We start from the raw sequence: 23,761 nt of genomic DNA, 5'->3' as shown, positions 1-23,761 counted from the left end.
ATATTTAAATTTACAAACAACTAATAATAGCAGGAACATTATTTTCTTTTGAAGTTAAATATTTCTCTGAAATCTCCTTTATATTATTTAGCAAACTTTGATAGAAAAGCAAATATTATCCCAACCTGTTTTGAATATATTGGGATCCAAATTAATAAAATATTAATATATCTATTGTTTTTTTAAAAAATAGGACCCTCCATTAAAACAATTTTTTTTCTAAGAGACAGGATCTTGCTATGTTACCCAGGCTGGTCTTCTTCCCTTTTCTCTTTTTTTTTCCCCAGGCTGGTCTTTAACACCTGGCCTCAAGCAATTCTCCTACCTTGGCCTCTCAAAGTGCTGGGATTACAGATTAAGTCACTGCACCCGGCCTAAAAAAAAATTTTTTTTAGTAATAAATTGTTTTAATATAAAATTTTAAAAATTAGCCGGGTATGGTGGCACCCTGTAATCCCAGCTACTCAGGTGGCTGAGGCAGGAGAATCCCTTGAACCTGGGAGGCAGAGGTTGCACTGAGCCAAGATTGTGCCATTGCACACCAGCCTGGGTAACAGTGAGACTCTGTCTTCAAAAAAAAAAAAAAAAAAAATTCTAAAATTTTAGTTGTATCCAATTTTCAAAGACAAATTACATTGCAGAGGAAGTGCATTACCCTTGAAAAAATTTTTCATCTCTTCTAAAAATAGAATCCAATTGGAAAAGGAAGTTATTAAAGTTGTTTCTATTCTTTTAAATAACTTTACAAAAAGTGGAAAATCAATTTTCTCTTTAGGACTACATCCAACTAACGAAACAGAATGTCTCTGAAAGTAATCAAAAGAAAACTTGAAAAATTCTATTTGGATATTTTTAAAACGCTGGTAGAGACTTTCTTCTGTTTTATAAGGTTAAGTACAAGTATGGCCAAAAGGCCGGGAGGAAGAATAAAACCCTGGGGATTCTTCGAATTCTACAATTCCACTTAACTATCGACATCCTCATATTGGTCTACTTTCTAAATGAAAAGACTAGTACTTAGCATAAGTCAACTGACATACCGACACATCTTCTACAGTGCCCAGCATGGTACACAGTAGATGGTGCCTTAAGTGAATGGCTGAATAATTTGAGTATATATTATAATAGAATATATATACATACATACATGTATGTGTACATCTATATATCAATTTATTCATCATGAACTTTAAGCTAAGTAGAATTTTCAAAAGAACAGAAAAACGTACATCTACCTACCTTGGATTTGTCTTAATATATTTTTTCCTTGCACATTTGCTCATTGTTAAGACATCTGTAATCAATGCTTTCCTCCTTTCCTGTTTTCTTTATTTATCCTGCAGTAAAATTATAATGTTGAATTGGGAGATCGTAACATTTCACTTCAAAAAACTCTCAAATTAAATTTTATTTAAATTAAAACCTCTCAAAACGAGGCCAGGAAGAATATTCTAATTTCTATAAAACTAAAAATAAAAAATAACTCCCCCCCCCCAAAAAAACCAAAAGACTAGAAAGCTAAAAACAGCCCTGTACGGTTTTTTGTCAATCTTACTTCTACTGTATTTTTCTTATCTTCCTAGGGAAAAAAATTGACAAAACTTAAATGATAAACTATTTTTCTGATTATTTTCTACTGAAGAGAAAGCAGTGCTATCTAAATCATCTAACACTAAGTATAGCTCATAGGTATCAGCTCTATTTTTAAGAAGTAATGATCATTTAATAAAATTAATGAATTTATTATTTCCTTATATTTCACTCCAATGCAAAAAAATTTTCATTTACCTTAAATTCCAACTTGGGTTTTTGTCAAAAAATTAAACTCCAAACAAAATAAGTTTATTCAAAATGTCCTTCTGATAGCCTTCAATCCATTAAAAAACCTAGTTTAGACACTGTAGCAATTAAACTCCCTTTATTTACTAATATCTTTAAAAATATATATTTGACATGTGGAAAGAAGTAAAACTGGCAAAGAAAAAGACAAAAGAACATTTGAGCCAGACATGGTGGCTCACACCTGTAATCCCAGCACTGCGGGAGGCTGAGGCAGCAGGTTTGCTTGAATCCAGGAGTTTGAGACAAGCCTTGGCAACACAGTGAGACCTTGTCTCTACAAGAAAACTGACCAGGTATGGTGGCACAGGTCTGGACTCCCAGCTACTCAGGAGGCTGAGGTGGGAGAATCACTTGAGCGCGGAAAGTTGAGGCTGCAATGGGCCATGTTTGCACCTCTGTACTCCAGCCTAGGAGACAGAGCAAGACCATTCACAGACCTAAACTCTTTTGAGACAGAGTCCCAAAAAAAAAAAAAACAAAAAACTGAGAGTCCTTAATTTCTTTTAGAGCTGGAGAAAACAATTGTGCTCATCCCTAAGTAACCTCTAGATACCTCTGCCAGCAACAGCAGTGCTTAGACAGACACATTGCTTTCAGAGTTCCCTCCTAAGGGTTCCTCTAAATGCTGTGATATAATCCTGGTCAAATTTGGAACTGTAGGCAGCAGGCAGGTTTATCAAACCTCACTAAGGGCACTAAGGTGATGGTTACTACTGCTACCATGTGCCCCCAGCATAGGGACAAGAGACAGTAGGGCATTTGAACAGGCTCCTCACAAGAGGAACAAAAAGCAGAACTGATGCCATTCTGAGATCAAACCTCATTGTATGCTACACTAGCATTTTACGTAGGGACATCTTATGCTCCTTAACAACTGTATAACCCATTAGATGCCACCCCCTCATACTAGACACTGGGGCACTGCAGGAGACAGCTCTCCAGGAGCCTGCAATCTAAAGGCGGGGGCAGATATGTCAACAAAATAATAATAGCACTTGAACAATAATGATAATCACAGCACTATATCATAGAAAAAAGGCCAATTTCTGTATTTCACTTGGAAATATTTTGTTTTATTTGCTGAATAAGTAATACATTCTTGTGGTTCAAAACTTTAAAACTAGAAAAAGGTATTTAGAGAAGTCCAGGAACAGCCGCCTGCTTCCTCTTCCTAGAGGTAACCAGCACTGAAGAAAACACCAACTTCCGGCCATGGGAGCCACAAGATACCAAAGAGAAAAACTAGCCTCATACCCGAATAATGACAAGATAAACTTGACCCTGACTCAGGATGATCAGAGACTTACTTCATTCCAACTATTCTCCACAAGGTCACCAATGAACGCTTGCCTGCTTGCCAAATCTAAAAGGATGCTTTCTAGTCCCCATCTTCCTCAATACCCCTACAGCATTTCCCCCTCTATTTGAAACTTTGTCCTCTTTGAATTCTTTATGACATTACTTTCATGCTTTTCTTCCAAATTATCTAGCCTTTTGTTCTATCTTCTTTGGCTCATTTTTTTTTAATGTCTCTCTTTTCTTTTTTTTTTTTCCAGAAATAGGTATCACTATGTTGCCCAGGTCTCAAATTCCTAGCTTCAAGCAATCCTCCCACCATAGCCTCCCAAAGTGTTGGGATTACAGGCATGAGCCACTGTACTCAGCTCTCCAGTTATAATTTCTAAGCAGATCTCCTTATACCTAAACACCCAAAGGATACTGATATATCCTGTATACTACCAATCTACCAATTTTCTTTTTTCGGGGGGTGGTGGGCATTCTGGCAAAAACCGGAGAGCCTGCTAGACAAATTCTAAGAGCTGTAACACTTATATACTACCGATTTTCTACAGGAATAATTTTCTACAGGAATAAATTAAAACACACAATAAAACACATAATAAATTAAAACACTTATATACTACCAATTTTCTACAGGAATAATTTAAAAGTCCCATCTGCCAAGAGACTCTTAAGCTTTAGCTTTTAGAGCAGAAAGGCATATTTTAGTTTGTTATAGGCAAGTAATAACTTATAAGAAGAAATGAGACCCAAAATTATTTTGCCTGGTTATGGATTTCTCTGCTATATTTTGAAGGCCATCTAACACACTGATAAAAACTTTATTAGGTATGATTACAAAAACAACAGTTGGCATTCACCTTTTCACCAGTATGTTGCTCCATTCACCCTGTGATGCAACAGCTTCAATTAATTTTTCTTTCCTTTTTTTTTTTTTTTTTTTTTGAGACTGAGTCTTGCTCTGTCGCCCAGGCTGGAGTGCAGTGGCACCATCTCAGCTCACCGCAAAATCCACGTCCCAGGTTCAAGCAGTTCTCATGCCTCAGCCTCCCGAGTAGCTGGGATTACAGGCGCATGCCACCACGCTCGGCTAATTTTTGTATTTTTAGTAGAGATGGTGTTTCACCATTTTGGCCAGGCTGGTCTCGAACCCCTGACTTCAAGTGATCCGCCTGCCTCAGCCTCCCAAAGTGCTGGGATTACAGGCTTGAGCCATAATGCCAGGCTCAATTTCACTGCTGTCGGTATCCTTCAATATATAGCTTTCTATACAAATGATATTTAAAGTATGTTCATTATGCTATAAAGGACATTTTGGGAACAAATGGTGAAATCTGAATATGGGATTATATATTACAGAGAGGGTAATAAAGCAAATGTTGGAAAATGCTCATATAATATAAGCAAACAAATACAATATGCTGATAGAGAAAAGATAGTATTAAATTAACACTTAAAAATGTTGAGGCCAGGCGCTGTGGCTCACCCCTGTAATCCCAGCACTCTTGAAGGCTGAGGCGGGCAGATCGCCTGAGGTCAAGAGTTCAAGACCAGTCTGGCCAACATGGCGAAACCCTGTCTCTACTAAAAATACAAAAAGTAGCCAGGCGTGGTGGCATGCGCCTGTAATCCCAGCTCCTTGGGAGGGTGAGGCAGGAGAACTGCTTAAACCCAAGAGGCAGAGGTTGCAGTGAGCCAAGATCGCGCCCCTGCACTCCAGCCTGGGCAACAGAGCGAGACTCTCATTTAAAAAAAAAAAATTACAAAAATGAGCCAGCATGGTGATGTGCACCTATAATCCCAGCTTCTCTGGAGGCTGAGGCAAGAGAATCACTTGAACCCAGGAGGCGGAAATTGCAGTGAGCCAAGATAGCACCATTGCACTCCAGCCAGGGCAACAGAGCTGTCTTGAAAAAAAAAAAAAAACAAAACAAAAACTTTTACCTGCTGTGGTTACATTAATACCTTAATGTAACTTTTCTGGAAAAACTAGGTATATATAAGAATTAAACTTCTTGGGCAAGTTTACTAGAATACCAAAGTTTACTTAACCAATTTCCAGCTCTCCATATTAACAGTGTTCTCCACTCCTGTGAAGCCTACAGTATAGCTAATGCCCACCACAGTTCTCTAGTGTGCCCAGGCACTTATGTTCACTCCAACAGGGAGGGGTGCTTACCAAGAGTTAATTGTGTTTGCCACCAAACCTGATTGTGCCAGCCACACTTGTTGCAATTTTGTAATTTTGTTAAACTGTACATTAGATGAAATGACTAAGTAGATTAAATGATTCAAAAAGAGAACTGTTTCTCTGAAGACTAAGTTGAATGCTTTGGAAAGACAATAAACACAGTTTTGCTTTTTCTGCTTTAAAAAAAACTGCTTTTGGACAGGCGCCATGGCTCACGCCTGTAATCCCAGCATTTTCGGAGGCCAAGGTGAGTGGATTACATGAGGTCAGGAGTTCGAGACCAGCCTGGCCAACATGGTAAAACCCTATCTCTGCAAAAAATACAGAAATTAGCCAGGCACGGTGGCAGGCACCTGTAATCCCAGCTACTTGGGAGGCTGAGGCAGGAGAATCTGGGAGGCGAAGGCTGCAGTGAGCCGAGATTGCTCCATTGCACTCCAACCTGGGTGACACAGTGAGACTCTGTCTCAAAAAAAAAAAAATCTGCTTTTGGACTAGATATTACAATTGGAGATAACTATGACTTACAGGAAATATTAAATTAAGAATTCTTTATAAGACACTTGCCAAACAATCTAAGTTCTTACTCCACTTTCAAAAACCCAAAAATGTAAACTGTAAATTATGCATTATTGAGATGGTTTCTAAAAGAAAGGCTAAAAAAGAAAAAGAATAAGAAAACCTGAAAGCACTGCAACTAGCATACCCAAAAGAAAAAGAAAAGAATGTGGAACAAAAGGTATCATACCTTTTACAGAAGCAGGAAGAGAAAGACAACACAGAGAAATACAATCTGTTTATTTGGTTCTGTGATGAAGCAAGGTTTTAGTTCTTTGCAAAAGTAGATATCCATAGGTTAACTGTAATTTAAGTAGCAAGAGCAATAAAGTTTGAAAGATAAAGGAGAATATGAAGCTCATATTGTAAAGTTGGTCCTTCTCAACCAAGTCGATTAAAAAATTAAGAGAAGGTGGGACTAGTTATAAGAGAAATAATTCCAAACAGCCACATAGCTGCAATTGACAGGGATGAGACTATGGTTATGCATTTTAGGGGAAGATGAGTACAGGAAAAACAATGGGAGAAAGCAGTACCATGAAATTACACCATTGGTCTTATACTCTTTATGAAGCAAAGTAACAGTAACTTTCAAAAAATAATCTTTACACTTTCATGTAAAAACAGAATAGCCAAGAGGGATACTCGTAAATAAATATTCCAAACACTTGTAAATGTCTTTAATATTTCAAACATGAATTATACATAAATTCACGAGGCTCTCTAATATAGATTCACGGCTACTCCAATTTAATTGCTTGAGACACCTGTTATTATTTAAGTAATCTTAACTCTTTACTAAAATCACTAAAGGATTAGCTATTCAGTAAGTGTCTCTTTTTCAATTCATTTCCCACATGCTGCCTGCTTTTGGCCATTTCACAGTAAATGAACTACAGAATGGGCTGCTGAGGAGGAAATGAAAAGTGAAATTCAAATAATCATGGCCTGTCTCCATCCTTTCAAATACCTCCCTCCCCCGCCACCACCACTTCATGTGAAACCAATTTTTTTTTCTTTTTTTTTTTTTTTGAGACTCAAGTCTTGCTCTGTCACCCAGGATGGAGTGCAGTAGCACGATCTCGGCTCACTGCAACCTCCGACTCCCGGGTTCAAGCAATTCTCCTGCCTCAGCCTCCTGAGTAGCTGGGATTACAGGCGCGAGCCACCATGCCCAGCTAATTTTTGTATTTTTAGTAGAGATGGGGTTTCACCATGTTTGGTCAGGCTGGTCTCCTGATCTGCCCGCCTCGGCCTCCCAAAGCACTGGGATTACAGGCGTGAGCCACCGCACCCGGCCAATGTGAAACCAAATTTTTAAACTTTTGAAGGAGTTACTTGCTTGACTAGAATCACTGTAAGGTTGTTTTGTTTTGTTTTCAATAGCATGCTTCTTTACTGCACATTAAGTACATCTGAAAACACATATCTACGTGTTAAGTATAAATGTATTAACTACTAGATAGTAAATCTGACAAAGGCAATAAACTACCTCAATTAGCTTAAGATCAGAAAAAAGAATTTTACCATTATTTTACTCACCTAGATTGGTCCTATCTTACACATCTGAACAAAACCTGTATCTTTCTAAGTGCAGAAACATGCCTAATTTTACTCCTCCAGAAATTTTAAGAGTAAAAACATTCCAAGCACCCATATTCAGTAATGTGGGTCTTTATGTGTGATACAGTTGTCATAATTCCAAAGTGGATACTTTCACCATAATCAGTGCTAAGATATAAATTCCAGTTAAAAACATTTCTAGGCCAAAAAAAATCATTTTTTGTGCTATCAATAAAAAAATTGAGATTAAGAATATAAACAAAACTATCTGCTATTTTGCTATTCTAAGTTGGATGATTTAAGTCTGCTATGTTTAAAAAAATACACAAAAAAAAACCTTTACTAAGATAACTTTAAAGACACTGAGTTTATTTTGTGAAATTCTCAGGGAAAATATTAGCATCACATTAGCTCCACTCTTAAACGTTCACAGGATTTTATTAGTATCTTGACATTTAAATGGCCTGGTTATACTACTGTTTAGAAAACATGCACAAAGATGTTTCTCATTTGTGGAGATCTGAGAGGCTTCAAAAAAGTCTGACAAGAGGATGAGTTGCTAGTAAGGTTTTCTTAGAGGTAAGCATCCTTCCTGACCAACGAGATGGTTATTTAAGCAGTCTTTAAGCAAAACTATCATATAGTTTTATAGCCTATGCATTTCCTCTACTTATAAAAACTACTTCACACACACGTTGCCAGTAATTTCCTCTATCACTCCTAGGAAGGCCTGTCATGAAATGTGCAAATAGATATCATTTTACTTTGTAAACCTTGCTATAACTGAATTAGTTATGCTTCACTTAATAATGGGGATACATTCTTAGAAATATTAGGCAACTTCATTCTGTGAACATTGTAAACTGCTCTTAAACAAACCTAGATGGCACAACCGACTACACACCTATGCCAAATGGGATAGCCTGTTGCTCCTAGGCTACAAAACCTGTACAGCATGTTACTGTACTATATACTGCAGACGATTAGAACACAGTGGAATGTATTTGTGTGTCTAAACATACCTAAACATAGAAAAGGTAATACTCTGCCCTCTGACATTAGGACAGCTAGGACATAACTAGGTAACAGGAATTCTTCAGCTCCATTATAATCTTATGGGATATATGTGGTCCATCATTGAACAAAACATCATTATTCAGTGCAGTAAGACTTAAGGCATTTCCATAAGTAGTATCAAGAAAAATTTCCACTAATGATATCCTTAGGTTTTCTTCTTTGTTCTTGCTTATTCTCTACTGGATATACAGTATCAGAAAATGAAAACCTATGAGTAAAAGCATTTATTCTTAAGAACATCACAGTCTTTATCGTGGAGTTCCCATTGCAAAAGGCATTTAAAATGTATTGTCTAAAAGGAGATTATTAACATAATTATTTAAAATGTTCATTTCTACCTATTGTGTAATGAGATACATTTTTTCCTAAAAAAATTTTTTTTTTTTTTTTTTTTTTTTTTTGAGACTGAGTTTGGCTCTTGTTGCCCAGGCTGGAATGCAATGGCTTGATCTTGGCTCACTGCACCCTCTGCCTCCGGGGTTCAAGCAATTCTCCAGTCTCAGCCTCCCAAGTAGCCACAATTACAGGCATGGGCCACCATGCCCGGCTAATTTTGTATTTTTAGTAGAGACGGGGTTTCTCCATGTTGGTTAGGCTGGTCTTGAACTCCTGACCTCAGGCGATCCGCCTGCCTCAGCCTCCCAAAATGCTGGGATTACAGGCGTGAGCCACCATGCCTGGCCTAAACTGGATTTTTAAGTTCCTGTGTTGATAATATCAAAACTGTATTCAATGTACAATAATAACTATTTTCAAAGCTGACTTTTACATATGGAATCCATCCATTTACTTAAGTAGAAACAATAAAATTCGATATTTCAGGCTTATTTCCTTATCAATCAATGTTGGTAAGGAAATATAAAAATATCAATGGTTGTAAAACTGCTCTAAAAAATAACGTCTCTCAATGGTTCAGCTATTAAGTGCACTGTTCAGTTTTATTTTAAGAAGTCTATCTAAAAGGAACAGGACATTTGAGAGCTTTTCAGTAAGAATATCCACTTCAACAATAAACCTAGCTCAACCTTCTGGCCCAATACTTAATTTGCAGGGAATACAACTTGGGAGAAAAAGGATCAGAAATATATGTCTATGTTGGTAAAGATTCAGTCAGGATTCCTTATATATGTTAATAATTCAAAACTCTTCCCTACTTTTCATGAAATGGTCATAACCCTAAGCAAGATTTTGTGTTTTGATTAGGCAGTGACTCACCTGAGTAGGAAACTGGAATACAGCCTATTAACTATGGATTCCAGAGTTTAAAATTCAGAAAGAAGAAGTAAATTTAATTAACTTTCAGGGACAATGCAAAAACAAAAAGACTAAAAATAAAAATGTCCTCTGTTTACGCATTCAATAAAAATTTATTCATATACTGTCACCAAAATATGTACACAAAACATCACCGTAATTACAACTTCGCAATCACCAAAATGATTCCATATCCGTCACCAACTCACTGGGAAAGTAAGTGTTATATTCATCTATTTACAGATTCGCCAAAGTTGTGTGAATACTGACAATGCTTTAAGTGTTTACTCATTCAGGATCAAAACCATTTTAATATGTTAAAATTGTGTTGGGATCAATACATAGTTCTTTAAACATCAGTTTTAATACTTAGCATTTATTGGCCAAAACATATTGTGTGCAATTTGCCTTCCTTTGGGAAAAAAATTACTTTAGATTGAAAGACTTTAAGACTACTATGACTTAGGAAGGGAAAGTTTATCCAAAAAAAGAATCAAGACTAGGAAAAAAAGGCCGGGAGCGGTGGCTCATGCCTGTAATCCCAGCACTTTGGGAGGCCGACGCGGGCGGATCACGAGGTCAGGAGATCGAGACCATCCTGGCTAACACTGTGAAACCCCGTTTCTACTAAAAATACAAAAAATTAGCCAGGCGTGGTGGCGGGCGCCTGTAGTCCCAGCTACTCAGGAGGCTGGGGCAGGAGAATGGCGTGAACCCAGGAGGCGGAGCTTGCAGTGAGCTGAGAGCGGACCACTGCACTCCAGCCTGGGCGACAGAGCGAGACCCCGTCTCAAAAAAAAAAAAAAAGACTAGGAAAAAAACGTGGCGCTCAAAGCAAAAAACAAAAAAACAACAAATAAAAGACAGCGTGGTTTATTCATGTAATCTGATGCAATGTTCACAGCGGACCTCTCGCTGTTCAATCTAGATCTTTGTTTCAAGGGAAAGGTACACCCTCATCTGCCCGGCAAATTAAGTAGAAAGGAAACTGAGTCACGTACATAAGCCACAGTGTTAAAGCAGCTCTTTCAATTTCAGTGACACTTTGAGACTGGCCCTGTAAGTCCCAATTTCTTAAAATGTGATTACAAACTCACCGCTGCTTCACTGAGCAGCATGCAGGAAACCCCTAAGTGATTTCAAACTCAGGTATCTGATATACAAATAAAACGCAACAGGATCAAGAAACATGCGAGGCCAGGCGCGGCGGCTCACGCCTGTAATCCCAGCACTTTGGGAGGCCGAGGTGGGTGGAAGGTCAGGAGTTCGAGACCAGCCTGACCAACATGGTAAAACCCCATCTCTACTAAAAATACAAAAATTAGCAGGCGTGGTGGCGCATGCCTGTAATCCCAGCTACTCGGGAGGCTGAGGCAAGAGAATCGCTTGAACCCAGGAGGCAGAGGCTGCAGTGAGCCGAGATCATGCCCCTGCATTCCAGCCTGGGTAACAGCAAGACTCCGTCTCAAAAAAAAAAAAAGTATGTTTAATAATGTGTTTATTCCCCAGATTCAACAGGCTCTGGAAACCTTACCAGATGGCCCTAAAAAGGCAAGACTCAGGCAGAAGGGAAAATGCGCCTTCCGAGAGCGGTCGCGGCTCTGCCCTTCCCACTCCTGAGACTGCCCGCGCCCGGGACCGAATGACTCAGCTGTGAGGCCCTCCGGCCCAGGTTTTGGGGGAAAACGGGCTGCGTCCGCTTTCGTCTAAACTGCGCTCGTAAAGTGGGGCAGAGGCGCTGGGGGCACTGAAATCCGAGGTCCTTACTTCTGGATTCCTTTTCCTTTTCCGAGTTAAACCGCTCCCCTGAGCCGCACGGCTCTCTCAGGGAGGATTTTCCAACTCGTCCCAAGTTCGCGAGGAGGTAGGCGGGTCCCGGGGCAGCTGAGCGGACGAAGCGGGCGTGGGGCGGCGAGCCAGCGGCCTCGGGGGCGCCGAGCGAGGGGCCGCGTCAGGTGAACTCCCGGCTGCCCCGCCAGTCCTTGGCCCGACCCCGGGGTCCCGGCCCGCCGCCCACGGCTCCGCTCGGCCTCTGCTGCTCCACCGCACCCGGCTCCGCTCCGCCTCCTGCCTCCACCTCCGCCTCCTGCGCCGCGTCGCCCGCTGCTGGGTCTCGGGGCCGGAGCCGACGCACCACTTACCCGCCGCAAAGGGATTTACGTAGCGGACCTCGTCACTGATTACGGACGCGAGGAGGTGGAGACGGCGAGCCCGACCGCCGCTCAGCAGCGGCGCCGCCGCCCAGCAACCCGGAGCCGGCAGCGGCCCCACGTAGTCCTCACGTCAGCTGTGATGCGGTAGCCGCGGCCTCCCTGCCGACCCCGGACCAAAAGTAGCGCTGCAGCCGACCGAACCGCTTCCTCCCGCGCCGTCCTCCCCTCCCCCACGCCGGGACGGCCTCCCGGGGGAGGCCCCGAGGAAAAAAATCCAGGCTCGAACTCCGCCCCCTGCCGGCCGCCAGCAGGAGTGAAGCGCCACAATCCAACAATGAAATGGAACCGGGGAGGGGCGGCGGGAAGGTGCGGGTCAGGGGGCGGGGCCTAGGGATAGGGAGAAGGTCAGGGGGCGGGGCCAAGAGGAGGAACTAGCCTGGAGGTGGGGCGGAAGGTAGGGGCGGGGACAAGGCTGGAAACCGGAAGCTGCCCGTGCCGCGCCGCGCGTGCGCCAGAAATCCAATGACTTGTCAGCCAGAGTAACGGCTGTCGTCAGGTCTTCAGGGTCTCGAGGTCGGTTTCTTCCTAACGCCGCCAACCCCAAGCTAAGGTCCGCGAGCGTCTCACCTCTGTCCAGGCTGGGCTGCAGTGGCGTGGTCTCGGCTCTCTGCAACCTCTATCTCCCCAGGCTCAAGCGATCCTCCGGCCTCAGCCTCCTGAGTAGCTGGGACTGCAGGCGTGCTTCTTCTGACTTCTAAAAGCTGTGTACATACCTTGACTAGTGGCCCATTTCCTCCATCTTCACAGCCAGTCACAGCTGATTGAGTCCTTCTCCAAAAGAAGCTTGAGCTCCTGAGACAATTCACCTGCTTCTTAGGGTCATTTATTGCAGTTTATCCCAGTATTTGACTGGAAATGGTCCGCATGCTGGGCCCGTTGGCTCGGGCCTGTAATCCCAACACTTCGGGAGGCCAAGGTGGGAGGATCGCTTGAGCCCAGGAGACCAGCCTAGGGAACACAGTGAGACTTCATCTCTTTTTTTTTTTTTTAGATTAGAAAGGTCGGCCGGGGGCTCACGCCTGTAATCCCAGCATTTTGGGAGGCAGACATGGGCAGATCACTGAGGTCAGGAGCAGCCTGGCCAACATGGTGAAACCCCATCTCTACTAAAAATACAAAAATTAGCTAGGAGTGGTGGCAGACGCCTGTAGTCCCAGCTAGTTGGGAGGCTGAGGCAGGAGAATCGCTTGAACCTGGGAGGTCAAGGCTGCAGTGAGCTGAGATCGTTCCACTGCACTCCAGTCTGGGTGACAGAGCGAGGCTCCATCTCAAAAATAAAAAAAGTAATGTGATATCAGGAATAAAGAATAGCAGCATGGTTATAGAGTACAGTAGGTCCTCACTTAACGATAGGTTCTTAGAAATCATGGCTTTAAGCCAAACAACTTACAGCAGGTCCACAAAAAAATTTTCATTCAGTGTTGTTTTCATTTCGTTATAATATTGATGATAACAAAAATCGGTTTCATTGTACGTTGTTTCACTGAAAACCAGTTTCTAAGAAGCTATTGACAATGTTAAGTGAGGATTTATTATTTCATATCAGTTACTGTAGTGTCAGAGTGTTTTCATAATTTTCACTGAGCAGGACTTAATCTAAATCCAATCTGAACCTTTGTTCAAATCTAATTTTCATAGGTCAAAGGGAATGTATCCACAACAATTGTCTCTGTAACAGGAGTTCATATGAATCAAAAAGAATCAAAGGAATGGCAATTTCTTATTTGCAAAGTATTTGCTCTACGGTTTCCTTTCTTGCCAGTATTTTACTCCCATATGTATGTAGTCTTAATTATAAAGTTCAGAAAGCACAAACCATATTTTTTTGTTCATCTGTTTTTTTACAAAGATCAATACTGGAGGTGAGATACACATACTTACAAGCCCATCAGTTCATGGCCTCTGCTATCCCCTTGCTGTAAGATGTAACAGACTTAAAAACCATGCAGTTGGATCTGGGTTTAAATGTATGCTTGTTAGCTGTGGGCAAGTGTCATATCCTCTTAGGGGAAGCATAAGGTTTTTAAATGGGAAGAAAAATAGTACCTACCTGTTAGGATTATTATAGATTTTAAAAAATATCTGCCATAAGATAAATACTTAAAAACCTACTCATGTTTACGTTAGTCCAGTGTCTAGCTTTTGGGGCTCCTCACCTAGGTGATAGTTAATTCTCTGTTGGGGAGGGACAACTAGGTCACCTACTTTTCTGAGAAAATACGGGCTGTCAGTCACACCCTTATACTCCCTCCTCACTTCAAAATATCTTAAACTTTCCCTCCCTTTCTGGGTCGGGAGGAGCACCTCTTTTTCCTCTCCAAATCCAACTGTAAGTTAGATGTCATTTCTTTCCCATATCAGATCTTGCTCAATTACCAAGAGTCATACCTGCAGCCTTTTTCGTCCTCTTGGCTCCTTTCCCTACAAATGTGTTAGTATCTTGCCTCTTGAAAACTGTTGGCACTGCTAGCCCTATAAGGAAGGCCACAGAGTTGCCAATTCCGGGTTGCACATTTACATTTCATTTTTTGCCCATTTGCTTACTGTTCCATCCCTTGCCATCCCCTCACCTTCAGATTTCTCAAGAGAAGAAGGCAAGGCAGGGGTTGTATTCACTTCTTCACCACCCATTTGTTTGTTATTTCCTGCCAAATTTTTGCCCTCTTCCGTCTCTTTTTTTTTTTTTTTAATTTTTATTTTTATATGTAGACATGGAGTCTCTTGTCCAGGCTAGTCTGGAACTCCTGGGCTTAAGCAATCCTTCCACCTTGGCCTCTGAAAGTGCTGGGATTATAGGCATGAGCCATTGCACTTGTCTGTCGCCTTTCTGATGACTAAATCTGACCACTTTTTCTCATTTTTCATTCTACTTGACCTATTTTCCTCATCAGATACTACCAATGACTGCTGCCTTATTTTTTAAATGTATTTATTTAGAGGCAGAGTCTCGCTCTGTCACCCAGGTTAGAGTGCAGTGGTGCAATCATAGCTCATTCAGCTTCGAGTACCTAGTCTAAAGCGATCCTCCCACCTCGGCTTCCCAAAGTGTTGGGATTACAGGCATAAGCCTGCCACCTTCTTAACATAGTCTCCCTCCTGAATTTTCATGATACTTGGCTCTCATGGTTTCACTCATCTTTGTCTCCCTAATGTAGACAGTTACTAATTTTCTGTCCTTGGACATCATCTTCTATACTGTCCTCAAACAGTATTTTCTTCAGTTATCTAATCATACCCATTTTTTTGAAAGATAATTCTAAAATTTATACCCAAAGCTTCCAACTTCATTCATTAGCACCAGGTCACATTTCCAAACACCTGACAGTTCTCACTTACATGGCCCATGAGCATTTCCAACTCATAGGTTCAAAACTACATGTCTTGTCTTCTTCCCCTTTCATACCTGAATCTTGATTTTTTATTGTTGTTTTAGCAATGTTAATGGAACTTTTCAGCTCCTTGTCATCCTGCCTCTACACCTTGAAACCATTTTGGTCATTCTTCTACTCATGTCATTCAGGAGCCACATAGAAAATATTTTGAAGTGCCTGCTATGTTCCAGGCCCTATGCTAAATGCTAAGTCCTGTTGCTTTTGCCTGTAGAAACTTGCATCCATCCCTTTTTTTTTTATTCCCACTATTACCCATCTGGTACTTCCAGTATAGTTCATCCTAAGTATTTCTGTCTGATTCATTTTCCTTAGATACAGCTCTGGTGATGTGATTTCTCTTAGAAAATCTACAGTGACTAAGAGGGACTGAAACTTAAGGAACAGAAGTGAAAGGAGACTGTGAATTATCTTTGGTGGCCTCTTGAATTGTGTACTGCAAGAATGCTTTATATATTTTAAAAATAAATGACATTTTAATTGAAGCAAAAACACCAGTGAGATGTTATTAGCTGACAGAGTGCAACTAAGTTTGGCATGAAGTCCTTTGTTTTGTTTTGTTTTTTGTTATGTTTTGCTTGTTTGTAGATCGGATCTCACTCTGTCACCCTGGCTGGAGTGCAGTGGTGCCGTCACAGCTCACTGCAGTCTTGACCTCCCAGGCTCAAGCAATCCTCCCACCTCAGCCTCCTGAGTAGCTAGGACTACAGGTGTGCACCACCATGCCTGGCTAATTTTTTAAATTTTTTTATATAGATGGGTTCTCTAAAATGGGGATATTGGCCAGGCACAGTGGCCCACGCCTGTAATTCTAGCACATTGGGAGGCTGAGGTGAGCAGATCACTTGAGGTGAGGAGTTTGAGAACAAACAGCCTGGCTAATATGGCAAAACCCCATCTCTACTAAAAATACAAAAATAAGCTGGGCATGGTGGCGCATGCCTGTAATCCCTGCTACTTAGGAGCCCGAGGCATGAGAACCACTTGAACCCAGGGGGTGGAGGTTGCAGTGAGCCAAGATTGTGACACTGCACTCCAGCCTGGGCCATGGAGCAAGACTCTAGCTCAAAAAAATAAATAAATAAAATAAAATAAAATAAGGATATTATTACTACCTGCCTCACAAGTTACATGAATTAAATTAATGCATGTAAAGTATATAGAACATTGTGCCTGGCACAAAATAAGCATTAAATAAATGTAAGCTATAATTATTATTTTATGACTTGGCCAAGTTTGTTTGTTGACTTGTGTGAAATCTGAGAACTTAGAAGTCAAAATAAACCCCTTTGTTTTATAAATTAGAAAGTAGAGGCTGAGAGGTTTCAAAACGTCCTTTGGCTAGTAGATAGTAATATTAGGACTATAACCCTGAAGTTGTAACTTTTAACCCTGTACTCTTTCCACTAGACCACAGATCTCAAGATTTAGCATTTTTCAAATGACTATCCTATTTTATTTTACTAATTTAATACAGAGAAAAACTAGAAAATTGATTCACCTTAAAAGCATTTCTATGCAGGCCGTTTCTATTCAAACTTTAGGATTTGAGACTTACAAAGATAGTGTGCCCAATTTAAATATTTGAGAAAGGTAAAAACAAGTTAGTATAATATGTGCTTGATTTATGATGTCTTTGATTTGCCATTTGGCAAAAAATGTTTCATTCTATTAGAGAGTTAACAGTTCTGTGTTCCAACATGGGAAATACCATTGTGTATGTGTGTTTACGTGCTTTTGGTTTTTAAGTTTGGTAAACTTAAACCTGTAAATCTGATGTGCTCTGTACTCAGGAAACTACTTAAAACTATCGCTAAAGGATATTATAATAAAAACCCAAGCTACTGAATTATTTAAAACTATAAGATTGCAGTGGTTAAACTAAACTAATTTTTATTTTATTTTTTTTTTGAGACAGGGTCTTACTCTGTCACCTAGGCTGGAGTACAGTAGTGCGATCATGGTTCACCGTAGCCTCGACCTCCCAGGCTCAAGCAATCCTCCCACCTCAGCTGGCTAAGTAGCTGGAACTACAGACATATGCCACCATGCCTCATTAAGGGAGAAGAAAGGCATGAGGAAAAGAGGAAGATTGTTATTGTCAATATATTTCATATTGGAAAAGGGCTCCATGCCACATTTTTGTTCTGTGGCCTTAGCCCCTCTCTCAGCCTAGTTTTGTTTAGCTGTAGAACAGGGATCCTAGTACTGCATAAAGTGTTTGTGAAGAAGAATACATTAGCTAATAACATAAAGGTTTTAATACAGTGCATATCATACAGCCTGGCCAACATGGCGAAACCCCATCTCTACTAAAAATACAAAAAATCAGCTGGGCGTGATGGTGTGCCTATAGTCCCTGCTACTTGGGAGGCTGAGGCAGGAGAATCAATTGAGCCTGTGAGGCGGGGGTTGCAGTGAGCTGAGATTGCGCCACAGCACTCCAGCCTGGGCGACAGAGTGAGTGAGACTCCATCCCAAAAAAAAAAATAAATAAAGCCTATCTTCCGGCCAGAATATAAACTCCATGGATGGCATTTGTCTCAGTTAACACTCTTTCTCTAATAGCTCCTGAATTGCCTGCTAGAATCGCCTATAGGAAGACATGACATTATGGGGAATGCGTTAAGTAGCTCCCAACATGGTCATGTGCTCACACTAGGACTAAGATACTGTTATTAAATAAATCATGGAAAAATGAACTTAGAAAGGGATATGAAGGATTAGCCAGTAAGTCTCTGTAAAACATAAGGGAATTATATCCATATTACCTTGTATATAAAATGCCTTATTTTTCAGCATTCTTTTTTTTTGTTGTTTTTTTGAGACAGGATCTCTTACTCTATGGCCCAGGCTGGATTGCAGTGGCATGATCTTGGCTCGCTGCAGTCTCAACCTCCTGGGCTCAAGCAGTCCTCCCACTATAGCCTCCCGAGTAGCTGGGACTACGGGTGTGCATCACCATGCCAGGCTAATTTTTGTATTTTTCGTAGAGGGGGTTTCCACCATGTCACCCAGGCTGGTCTCGAACTCCTGAGCTCAAGCAATCTGCCTGCCTTGGCCTCTCAAATTGCTGAGATTCACACGCATGAGCCCAGCCATTTTTCAGCACATTCTTTAGGCAATTTCCTTTCAGCATTTTAGAGTAGTAAGTACTCTAAGTAGAATTTACCAAGTTCTTGGTCTTCATAAATTGACAACCTCTTATTTTGTAGGTTATAGTGCCATCATGTGGATACTTTGTTTTCTTCAAATAAAATGTAACCTTTTTATAACAGAAACTAGAAAACCCAGCCATCCCAACACCCAGGTATGACAATTTATATTTTATGTTATTTATTTATTAAGAAAGGTCTCCCTCTGTCACCCAGGCTGGAGTGCAGTGGTGCAATCTCAGTTTACTGCAACCTCCACCTCCCAGGCTCAAGCGATCCTCCAACTCAGCCTCCTTAGTACCTGAAATCATAAGCATGAGCCACTGTGCCCAGCCTGGTGTGACAATTAATTTGGTATTTGTGTCTAAGCCTTTCTGTGTACAGATTCACTCAGGGACTTCTATATCTGAGTTTTTAGTATACAAAATTTGGAAATGATCATTTAGATGATAAAATAAATCTGAATACCATAGCTTGATAATACATGCAGTCCCCATAGATGATCAGTTTTCTCTCTTTCTGGATACTAGGCTGTGCAAAGAAATTGGGGCCAAACTTTTTTTGCCATGTTCTGAAAAGGTAAGAATAAGAAATAAATATTAATGTGTGGAGCCAAAAGAGTAACCTCAGACTGGCTTAGGAGAGCAATATAGTCTGAGGAAAAGAGTTTCAAAAAATAACCTCCCTGAGCTGGGCAAGGTGGCCTGTGCCTATAATCTCAACACAGGTTGAGGTAGGAGGCCGAAGTGGGATGACTGCTTGAAGCCAGGAGTTCGAGATCAGCCTGGGCAACATAGTGAAATCCCATCTTTACCAAAAAAAGAAAAATGAGCCAGACGTGGTAGCATGTCTGTAGTCCCAGCTAGGCGGAAGGCTGAGGCAGGAGGATCCCTTGGGTCTAGGAGTTTGCACCACTGGACTGTAACCTGGATAACAGAGTGAGACCCTGTCTCTATAAATAAATAAATAAATAAATAAATAAATAAATAAATAAATAAAATTAATTTTAAAACCTCCCTAAAAATTATAGTATACCTAGATATGAGTACCAAAATATTTGTTTTAAAATCTGGGTGTGTTGATTTTCACAGAGAGCTAAAATTAGTCCATAACCCACTTAATATTAACTGACATCCACCAGAGACTAAACATGGTAAAATTATATGGCTCAAGCAACTCCACAGTGCAAATGCAGATCCACAGAAATAGAGAGTTGGACCTTTAGAATTCTTTTTCTAACTTTGTTTAGTATTTACCTCCTTTTTAAGATAAAATAACTGAACCAATGAAAACAGGTACTTTAAAGCTGAAACTGAGCCTTACCTCCTCCAAGATTGAGAATGTGGTTGAAAATGTCCCTTGAATTTCCCAGTTACACAATTATTTAACAAACTTTGAATGTTATTTGTTCGGCTGCTATGTGTAGGTGAAGAAAATGTGAGCCAGAGAGACTCCATCCAATGTTAGATAAAAGGAACATGCAAGGAGCATTGGAAAACATCAACCTTTAAGGAGTAGGTCAGAAAAAAAGAACCAGCCAAGACATTTGGAAGTGTGGTGTGTCAGTGTGGATTGGCCAGCCTGTGCCTGGGGACCCCATTGTCCCCCTATTCTTTCCCTTTACCTCTCCATCAGTAGCAGTGGCTGGAGTAGAGGAATTGTGAAATGATCTGGACATGCCTGAAATGGGAAAACAGGGAATGCTTTAACTGGATCATTATCCTGGAAGCACTTTGACATGAGATATACCTTTTTCCCAAGTCCTAAACTCTTGTGGAGCAGCACAAACCAACATTGAGGCTTTTCTCCCTTTCCCTCAGGTAGACATGATAGCCAAGGCAGCTGATTGTCCCGAAGAATAAGTATGAGCACAGAGGGAAAATCATGAAACATCTGAGGACCATGAGAACTGCTAAAACAATACATAGAACTAGCTATACCAGAGAAAGTCAAGTGAATGGATCAGACAATAAGAATTGAAAATAAGCTTAATAGAGCTTCAGAGAAAGAAGGGAGAATGTTGGAAACACAAAGCACAAACAAGCATTTGTGAATTGGATGTTGACAAATATTAATGAAATAACTCAATGGATGGGTTGAATATAGCTGGACAGTTCACTCATGAACCGGAAGATTAGAGCAAGGAAGGAACTAAGAAATGGAAAGCATGAAAGGAGAGTTAAGAAATGTGGAAGGTAGAAGCATAAATATTTTTCTAATGGAAATTCCAGAAGGGGAAAAAAAAGAACATGTGAAAGAATTATTGCTGAGAATTTCCCAGAATTGAAGACATACTTTAGAATGAAAAAGGCCAACTCTAACTTTGGGATTTCTAGCTTCGGAGGAATGAAAATTTAGAATGACCAAGGGGAGTGCACAGGATTTTTTGGGCAGTGAAACTATTCTGCATGATACTATAATGGTGGATGCATGCTATTACACATTTGTCAAAACCCATTGAATGTACATCACTGAGAATGAAGCCTAATGTATGCACTTTGGATGATTATGATGTGTCAATGTAGGTTCATCAGTTCTAACAAATAGAACATGCTGGTGCAGGATGTTGATAGGGAGGCTGTGCATATATGGGGGAGGGGATGATAGGAACTGTGTACTTTCTGCTCGATTTTGCTGTGCACCTAAAATTGTTCTGAAAAAAATCAAGTCTATTAAGAAAACAAACACAGTTTTTTAAAGCATAAGAGCATACTTGTTATAAAAATACATGTAATGCAGTGTAATTTTAGAATTCAAGGTCACATATTTCTGTAACACTTTTATTCTTCCATGCCTACAACTTTCATGGAATGGTCCACTCAAATAGGTTCCACATAATAGGAACCTTCAGTAATATACCACTTCACATGTAGCAGAAGGACTTTAAAACAGTATATTCCCAACTCTTCTAGTCATTGTGCCAATGTTGCCATATATTTCACTTTTACAAATGCTGTAAACATACAATACTTGTGCTATTTTTGCTTTCGATAGTTGCCTTTTACAGCAGTTAAAAAAAAAAAAAAGCCAGTTGCAGTGACTCACGCCTGTAATTCCAACACTTTGTGAGGCTGAGGCAGGAGAATTGCTTGAGCTCAGGAGTTCAAGACCAGACTGGGAAACATAGTGAGACCTCATCTCTACAAAAAATAAAATGCCAGGCATGGTGGCACTCATCTATAGTCCCAATACTCGAGAGCTGAGGTGGGAGGATTGAGCCTGTGAGATAGACTAGGCTGCAGTGAGCCAAGATCATACCACTGCACTCCAGCCTGAGCAACAGAGTTGAGTGCTCTGCCAGTCCACAACAGCCTTCATGAATTCCGCAATTCTTCTAGCTAAACATATACCAGTATCTGGTTGTGTCTGTCCCAAGTAAGCTAGTGCCCTTCTCTTCCTGCAGGCATCTGTTGCTTCTTAGATTTTGGACCAGTTTTTTGTCCTGGGAACTCAACTCTTCGATAAATTCAAAAATACTCTGTAATTTGAAGGAAGTTTACCTTTTTTTTCATTGTAAGGGTGGAAGAAATGTCTCTTCTGGATGTTTATATCCAAAACAAGCTGGAAATCAGCCCTGGCTAACTTTTTTTTTTTTTTTTTTGAGACGGAATCTCACCCTGTCGCCTAGGCTGGAGTGCAGTGGCACAGTCTCGACTCACTGCAACCTCTACCTCCCAGGTTTAAGCGATTCTCCCACCTCAGCCTCCCGGGTAGCTGGGACTACAGGCGTGCGCCAACACGCCCAGCTATTCTTTTGTATTTTTAGTAGAGATGGGGTTTCACCAGGATGGTCTCAATCTCTTGACCTTGTGATCTGCCTGCATTGGCCTCCCAAAATGCTGGGATTACAGGCTTGAGCCACCATGCCCAGCCAGAGCATCTAATATTTACTGAGTACTGAACATTTACTAAATACTTGACATAATGTTTTTTAAATCCCCCAAAAGTCATATTCTTACATCATAAATAAGGAAAATTTCAGATTGAAAGGATTCAAAGAGGGTTAAACGAGATCACAAAAAAAAGCCACAGCTGGGTACATTACTGTGAAATTAAAATCATCAGAGAGAAACAATAGATATAGATCTTTTCAGCTTATCTATTTCTTACTAAAAAAGAGTAAGTTTTGTAGTTTATGCCTTTCAGAGAATTTGTCTATTTTGTCTCCATTGTAAAATTTATTGTCATAAAATTGTTCATAATTTTTTTTTTGAGATGGAGTCTGGCTCCGTTGCCCAGGCTGGAGTGCAGTGGCATGATCTCAGCTTGCTACACAACCTCCACCTCCCAGGTTCAAGGAATTCTTGTGCCTCAGCCTCCGGAGTAGCTGGGATTACAGGCGCCTGCCACCACACCTGGCTAATTTTTGTATTTTAAGTAGAGACAGAGTTTCACCATGTTGGCCAGCCTAGTCTCAAACTCCTGACCTCAGGTTATCTGCCCACCTCGGCCTCCCAAAGTGCTGGGATTACAGGTGTGAACCGCTGTGCCCGGCCCATAATATTTTTTTTTATCGTTTAATGTCTATCAGATCTGTAGTGATATCATCTTTCAAGCCAAATCTTGGTAATTTTTATCTTTTCTCTTTCCCTGTTTCAGTTTTTATCAATTTTATTGCTCTCTTCAAAGAATCAACATTTATTTATTATTTTATTATATTTTTTGAGACCAGGTCTCACTTTGTCATGCAGGCTGGAGTGCAGTGGCGCAATCTCGGCTCACTTCAGCCTCAGCCTCCCAGGTTCAACCCATCCTTCTGCCTCAGTCCCCCTAGTAGCTAGAACTACAAGTGTGTGCCACACCCAGCTAATTTTTGTATTTTTTTGTAGTGACGGGGGTGTATGTTGCCCAGGCAGGTCTCAAACTCCTGGGCTCAAGTGATCCTCATGCCTTGGCCTCCCAAAGTGCTGAGTTTACAGGTGTGAGCCACCACACCCAGCCAGAACCAACATTTAGATTAATTAATTTATCTCCCTTGTTAATATTTTCTTTTGAGATGGAGTATTGCTCTGTCACCCAGGCTAGAGTGTAGTGGCGCAATCTCAGCTCACTGCAACCTATGCCTCCCAGGTTCAAGCAATTTTTCTGCCTCAGCCTCCCGAGTAGCTGGGATTACAGGCGCCTGCCAGCATGCCTGGCTAAATTTTTGTGTTTTAGTAGAGACGGGGTTTCATTATGTTTGCCAGGCTGGTCTTGAATTCCTAACCTTGCTATCCG

At 40.8% G+C, this 23,761-nt stretch overlaps 1 protein-coding gene, 1 long non-coding RNA gene and 1 other non-coding gene across 34 annotated transcripts in view; 1 reads left to right on the top strand and 2 right to left on the bottom strand.

The window, feature by feature from the left end:
* CREM (cAMP responsive element modulator) overlaps window positions 1–12,448 on the bottom strand; it is an 87,703-nt gene extending 75,255 nt beyond the window's left edge. For 7 of the 32 annotated variants that reach the window (XM_063781627.1, XM_063781626.1, XM_063781630.1 and 4 more), the window contains exon 1: window positions 11,929–12,276. Coding sequence is in view for 16 of the 32 variants with exons in the window: in XM_001148504.7 (XP_001148504.1) it covers window positions 1,240–1,283 (44 nt within the window). In the remaining 16 variants the exon portion in view is untranslated. Of the gene's footprint in view, window positions 1–1,239; window positions 1,338–11,554; window positions 11,896–11,928 lie in introns of those variants that run through there. The other 25 variants (XM_016962997.4, XM_009458275.5, XM_009458258.5 and 22 more) reach the window with 14 other exon arrangements.
* LOC112204662 (U7 small nuclear RNA) lies at window positions 3,614–3,673 on the bottom strand. Its single transcript, XR_002938334.1, has one exon. It is a non-coding gene; the product is annotated as a U7 small nuclear RNA (small nuclear RNA).
* LOC134807160 (uncharacterized) lies at window positions 12,397–21,046 on the top strand. Its single transcript, XR_010146849.1, has 3 exons — window positions 12,397–12,513; window positions 17,308–18,699; window positions 19,971–21,046. It is a non-coding gene; the product is annotated as an uncharacterized LOC134807160 (long non-coding RNA).
* Window positions 21,047–23,761: the final 2,715 nt, after the last annotated feature.

The sequence above is a fragment of the Pan troglodytes genome, chromosome 8 (assembly GCF_028858775.2).
Source record: "Pan troglodytes isolate AG18354 chromosome 8, NHGRI_mPanTro3-v2.0_pri, whole genome shotgun sequence".
NCBI lineage: Eukaryota > Metazoa > Chordata > Mammalia > Primates > Hominidae > Pan > Pan troglodytes.
Note: the sequence above shows the minus strand (reverse complement) of the source record. Positions and strands in the feature narration are given on the sequence as shown.